The sequence below is a fragment of the Mustela erminea genome, chromosome 17 (genome assembly GCF_009829155.1).
Source record: "Mustela erminea isolate mMusErm1 chromosome 17, mMusErm1.Pri, whole genome shotgun sequence".
Taxonomy (NCBI): Eukaryota; Metazoa; Chordata; class Mammalia; order Carnivora; family Mustelidae; genus Mustela; species Mustela erminea.
In genome coordinates this window covers 42,032,249-42,038,248 of record NC_045630.1, presented here as the reverse complement: position 1 = coordinate 42,038,248, position 6,000 = coordinate 42,032,249, and the positions used below count along the sequence as shown (strand labels likewise).

The following is a 6,000-nucleotide window of genomic DNA, read 5'->3' as shown; positions in this document are numbered from 1 at the left end:
GTGGTTTCCCTCAGCACCTTCTGACAGGGACACATCCTGGAGTAGGGTTTTCCTCAGCCCAAGACTCTTCCTGGCCCGAGGGAGGGACAGACAAACAGCGGTCTCAGGCAGCCCTGGCTCCGGGTCCCCCACACTCTAACACCCAGGAAAGCCTCTCGCTCTGTTGCTCACGGGATTTTTGCCAGCGGCGTGAGGGACACATGGGTGAGGAGTGAAGAGTGTGTCTCTCCTCCATGCAGACCCCCCAACCCCTCTCTGGTTTCCTGCCCTCAGAAGCAGGCGCAGAACCACCTGTCCTCCCTGTGGGCGCCTGGGGTGAAGGCTCTGTGGTGGGAACCTTTCCTCCAACACACCAGCCGCAAGTCAACTTGCAAGGGATAGGCTTGTGTTGGCCTAATGTTTTAATGATGAAAAGTACAGAAAGCGCACCCTCCAGACACCCCCTGGGTCCCCCGGCCCTCATGCAGCTCCTCTGACCTCCTCATTCCTCCCTCCTGTGCTCACAGCAGGCCCAGCTCTTCCAAGAACCCGCTTCCAGAAAACAAGGGCTGGGCCTTGTTCTGGCCGACGGGTTCACTCCGGATCTCTCGCAAGAAGTAGAGAAGAAAGAAGCCCCCATGGAGAGAGTGGAGGAGGTTCATGGTCACGTTCAGGGAGTTGGCTTTGGGGTGGAGAGGCTGAAGGTCGCCCCTCTTCTTCTTTTTCTTCCCCCAAGGACTCCATGCCCTCCTGCTCCTCGCTCCTGTCTCCCTGGGGCTCCAGGCACGACCGGTGTCCTCCGTCCTTTAGGACTGTCTGTCTGGGCCAGTGTGGGTGTCCAGAGCGAAGTTTCAGGGATCTGTCGTCATCCACGACCATCGAGCCAGACAGGACTCCAGGGTGAGGTGGTGTTAGGAGCTGGATTCTGCAAGACAGGAGCACTGGGGCAGTCAGGCTGGTCCCGAAGGAGCAGCTGCCCCCCCCCACCCCCGTTCCGTGGCGAAGGTCATGGTCAGTCCCAAGGGCTCAAGTCCAGAGACAGCACGCACTCTCTGAGCGTGGGCCAATTCCTCCCCTGGCAACCAGCCCCCCAACACTTTTCTGAAAACAGCCTTTTCAGGACCAGGTGCGTGCACGTGCTGGGGCACCTGGCGAGTGGCTTCCCGAGGGCCGTGGCACAGATGCGGGAAAAGATGTTCTGGGTCAGCGCTGAAAGGGCCGTTTTGGCATAAAGATCAATTCTCAATAATCTAAAATGTTTAGGGGTTACTTTGTTTTCTATTCAAAATATAAGCTGTCCTAAGTACTCTTAAGGAAAACTGTTTTCTTATTAACATACGTTATTTGCTTTACTGAAAGAGACTACCAGTAAAACAATCAGCAAGGCTTTGTGGGCACAAAATGTCTGTGTCTGGGCATATTTATGAAGGTAAAACACAGAAGACAGAAGAGGCCCCTTCATCTCTCGTCTTGAAATGTGTTGCAGGCCATATTGGGAAGCTTAGGCTGGGGAGGCATCATCCCTAAGCCAAGAGTTAGGTGAGTTAGTCCTCAATGATCTAGTTAATACCACATTTTGCAGGTGGGTAAATCGAGGCCCCAGGAGGCCGCGTGATGGCCAGCAGAGCCACAGGGATTAGAGGACCCGGGATCCTGACCTTCAGCCCAACTACCCTTCAGGGGACAGGGAGGGCTCTGAAGGGGGCTGCTCCCCGACTCTCCTTCCCCTCCCCCCTCTGCCAGGGCAGTACCTTCACCTGTGACAATGAGGGTGGCAGTGCTGACGGCCTGACCCAGCGCGTTCTCCGCCACTGCCTTGTACTGGCCGCTGTCCTTGGGGGAGACGCTGGGGATGACGAGGGAGCACACGCCCAGCACGTCGGTGCTGTACACGGCAGGGTTTCCGGCCAGGCTCTGTTCGTCCTTGAACCAGGTGACGTGGGGCCGCGGCCAGCCCTGCACAGCACAGCTCATGCAGCACTCGCAGCCCTGCGGCAGCAGGTGGGTCCGCAGCCCCACCAGGAACCGGGGCTTCTGGCTCAGGTTAGGCTCCCGGTAGCTTGGAGACTTCACCGTGAACCTGTCTGTGGCAGAAACCAGGGTGAGAGGGAGAAGGGTCGGTAATCAAGGAAGGGATGGCCGAGGCACGAGTCAGGGTAACTGGTTCCTGGTGGAACTTAGGCACATTCTGGGTCCTTCTGCCACATCTTACCATCAATTTGGCCCCCATAGCTGGACTTACTTTTTTATCCTTTTCTTAAAATACATTTGGATTTTTTTTTTTCTATAAGCTAACACCCATTCACTGTGAACAAACTAGAATGTATAAGAAAGTCAAAGCAGGAAGGAATCAAAACCAAGCATAATGTCACTGCCTTCAATGACCAGAGCTAACATTTTGGTGTGGAACCTTTTAGACATTTTTGTGTTTTAGAAATATGGAATCACACATCCGATTTTATGATCTACTTTTTCTAGCGATTACTTTGAAGGCCCACATCTGTTTGATTGTAAAATACATTTGATTTTCAGAGACACATTAACCTCTCTTTGCCGTATGGACTGCTGCTGATTTGAGACCTCACCCAAAGGCATCCTGACCCATCTCTCCAGACCCATCCTGAGTCAGGGACACAGAGGAGAGCAGTGCAGGTGGGTTGAGCCAGCTGGGAAGCTGGGCAGGTGGGGAGGAGGGCAGGGCAACAGCTCTTGGCCTCCACCTGGTGGTGGGGCCAGTGACACGTTGAGCTGCACTGGGCTACCAATGCCGGGGCTGCCCCAGATGCAGCCCGCATCCCCAAGAGCTCACCTCGCTGCCGGGGGATACGCCAGGGCTGGCTGGTGTCCGAGGGCAGGCTGGCCCCCAGCTCGTTCTTGGCCACCACCCGGAAGTGGTACTCGCGGCCGGGGAGCACGCCCAGGAGGGTGTAGTGGTTGGTGTGCACACGGTCGGCCGCCTGGCGCCAGGGCCCGTGCACCGAGGAGCGTGTCAGCACCTCGTAGTACAGGGGGACACCCCCAGCCTCGTCTGGAGAGGGCTCCCACTCGGCCGTCACTGTCCCGGGCACGTTCTCCTTCAGGCTGATGGGCCCAGGTGCCTTCGGACACGCTGCACGAGAGAGCAAAGGCAGCCGAGTTTGGGGGAGACCCAGCAGGGCACCCCAGAATGCCCACAGCCTTCTGCATGGCCCTTCTCCAGGTCTCCAAGTCTTCTGGGGTCCTGGGGAATGCAGTCTGGCCATGTTGGCAGCTAGAGCCACATAGAGCTCCGCTAGGGGTGTACAGTGATCTCTAGGGCATGGAAAGCCTCTCCAACAAGAGTCATTTGAAATCACTCTGACTTGTAAGTAAAATGACCCAGGACATGGACAGTGGAGGGGCTTTCACAAGACTGAGTTGCAGAGGCCCCAGTTAGCCACTGGTTGTTTCTGTGTTCCAGAAGCTCCTCCAGGGTGAGCAGGGGCTGTGCAGGAGTCCCCGTGGGGAGGGCAACAATTATCCCGTACAAGGACCACACACAGTCCTTCCAAGGCTCTTTCAAGTGAGGTAATGGTGGGGACTGTCTCTGCTCACTGAGAGTCCCAGATGGGGGAACGGCTATGGCTTAACGGTCCCTAAGTTCCTGGGGCAGAAGAATAATGGATCCCCTCCCACACCCCGCCCCAGACTCTTCCTCTGCCCTTCTTCCTTCCTTTCCTCCTGCTCTCAGGAAGGGCTGGTGGTGTGATCCCCTGTGTACCCAGGTTTGGGAGAATAGCTGAGACATGTGACCAGGACAGCTGGAGAGCTCCATGCCTTAGTGAGTAGCAAGCTGGTGTCGGGAGCCCCTGCCCAGGCCGGCCTCACCTGCCACCCTGAGGGAGAAGCGGTAGAGAGCCTCTGTGCCCTGCGGGCTCCTCAGCAGCACAGTGTAGACGCCACTGTCTGAGAGGCTGGCCACAGGAATCAGAAGCTGGGTGAGACCCTCCTTGGTGGAGGTCACATTACTTTTAAGCAAGGGCAAGCCGTCCTTCAGCCAGGTCACTTCAGGCATGGGGACAGCCTGGGAAATGAGAGGAAAGAAAGGTAAAGAGGGGACATTTTATGGGATGGATGGCACTGAAGCTGGGACGAAGGTATAAGTGGGGAGAAGGGCATTCCCAGGGGAGAAATGTCTGAGCAAAAGCACAGAGGTGGGAGATGCCTACCTAGGGAGAGGCTGGTTGAGAGAGGGATCCAGGGAGGGACGGCAGGGGGTGTGGGGTAGCGAGGAAGCAGGAAAGGGGGAGTAAGGCAAACCGCCAAGTCCCCGTGAGAGCCTCTGGCACCTGTCACACTGGGCATCAGAGTCAGACGGGGATGCAGACAGTCCCTTACCTCACAGGAGTGTTCTGAGGATTGAAGGAGTTAATAATACGTGGCAAGTATAGAGAACAGGGCTGAGGAACACTCAGCGTGTGTATGAAATATTTTGTCACATTACGTCATATTACGGTCTAATAGTTAAGAACATGTAATTTAGAATTATATCTGGGTTTGAATCAGGCGCTGCCACCTATGAGTTCCCACAGAGATGATGATGATGATGACTTTAATAATAGTAACAACAACAACAATTAGTACTAGATAACACAATTGGGCTCTTGCCATGTCAAGCTCTACCTATGTGCTTTCACGATATTAATTCCTTGAATCCTCAAAAAAATCCTGGAGAGAAGTTACTGTTATCCCCATTTGACAGATGAGGGAGCTGGAACACAGAGAGGTTAAGATAGTTGTCCGGAGTCAAACAGCTAGTGAGTACTGAGGCTAGAATCTGACCCCAGGCCCTCTGTGATTCCAGCCCCCACACTCTACAGCTCTACTATCCTACAGGAAAGGTAATGTTGGTGGAGGACCATCCCGAGTCAAACGCAGTTCATGTGCCTGTACAGTACTCATACTCAAAACGGACTGTACAGTCAAAACGGACTGTCCCTGCTGCAGCCGCACTGAATTCCCAAGACTAAGGGAGGAGAGAGGAAAGGGGGCGTCATAGCTTAGAGGCGCAGTAACAGAAGTGACCACTAGAGGGACGTGTAGATGAGCGCAGAATGGCCACCCAGTGGCCAGGTGTGGATCCTGTCTTCAAGGAGGACCCTTTTCCATCCTGACTCTGGCTTGATTTCCAGCACAAGACTGGGCCACCAGTCAGGGACCAAAAAGGTGGGGAGGTGAAAGAGAATCACAGGGCCGACTCTGGCTCCCTTGGCCACTCTGGGCCCCTCTCCCCACTCCCCATGAGCTATACTCACTTCAAAGGAGACAGGCACACGAATGGTCTCCCCAGCTCGGACCACCAGCGAGTCCCGTCTGCTGGAGTCCATCAGGAACTTGGGACGGACTGGAACACACAAGATGGCTTGTCACCTCCCTCCACATTTGGGCCCCAGCCCCAGGTCTCCAGTAAGGTAGGACTGGAGGGGGATGTCTGACTAAATGAGGCAGAGATCCATGGTGGGGTGGGGGAGGGGCTTTGATGGAAATGCAGAGGAAGCTGGGAGGAGAATCCTGGGGTGAGGGGTGGGGGTGGGGGGAAGCCGCTGCGGGAGCTGGTGGGGAGATGCAAGCCAGGAAGGAATAAGCATTGAGAAAGGAAAGCCATCAGGGAGAGGATTAAGGTTGGGCCAGAACAGAGGACAGTGAAAAAGTCATCCAATTCTTGTTTTGCAGATGAGATAAACACTGATGGGAGGCAGAAAGCCACTGGCTTGAGACCACATCCAGTTGGGGGCAGAGCCAGGACAAGGTTCCAGGGCTCCGGACTCCAGGTGCAGTGTGCTGTTCATTGTACGAGTCTCCCTAACTGTTACTGTGACAAGGGCCTGTTGGGATGGCCCAGGGCAGCTGCCTCCTGTGATTAAATTCCAGGGAAAAGGCCCTCTGCCTTTGGATGAGGGGGAGCTGGGTGTCTTCTACTCTACACGTGAACTGCATGTACTAAGCAGCACTTACACCTTCTTGGGTCATGCTCGGGCAGCAGCAAAGGACCCTGGAGAGGGA

General features: G+C 55.2%; 1 protein-coding gene across 3 annotated transcripts in view; it reads right to left on the bottom strand.

The window, feature by feature from the left end:
• Positions 1–392: 392 nt before the first annotated feature.
• Positions 393–6,000, bottom strand: part of IGFN1 (immunoglobulin like and fibronectin type III domain containing 1) — a 32,942-nt gene continuing 27,334 nt past the window's right edge. For 2 of the 3 annotated variants that reach the window (XM_032319035.1, XM_032319033.1), the window contains 5 exons: positions 5,253–5,341; positions 3,826–4,021; positions 2,789–3,088; positions 1,731–2,063; positions 393–904 (listed from right to left, as the gene is read on the bottom strand). In XM_032319035.1, the coding sequence (XP_032174926.1) occupies positions 891–904; positions 1,731–2,063; positions 2,789–3,088; positions 3,826–4,021; positions 5,253–5,341 (932 nt within the window). In that variant the 3' untranslated portion in view covers positions 393–890. The remainder of the gene's footprint in view (positions 905–1,730; positions 2,064–2,788; positions 3,089–3,825; positions 4,022–5,252; positions 5,342–6,000) is intronic. The other variant, XM_032319034.1, reaches the window with a different exon arrangement.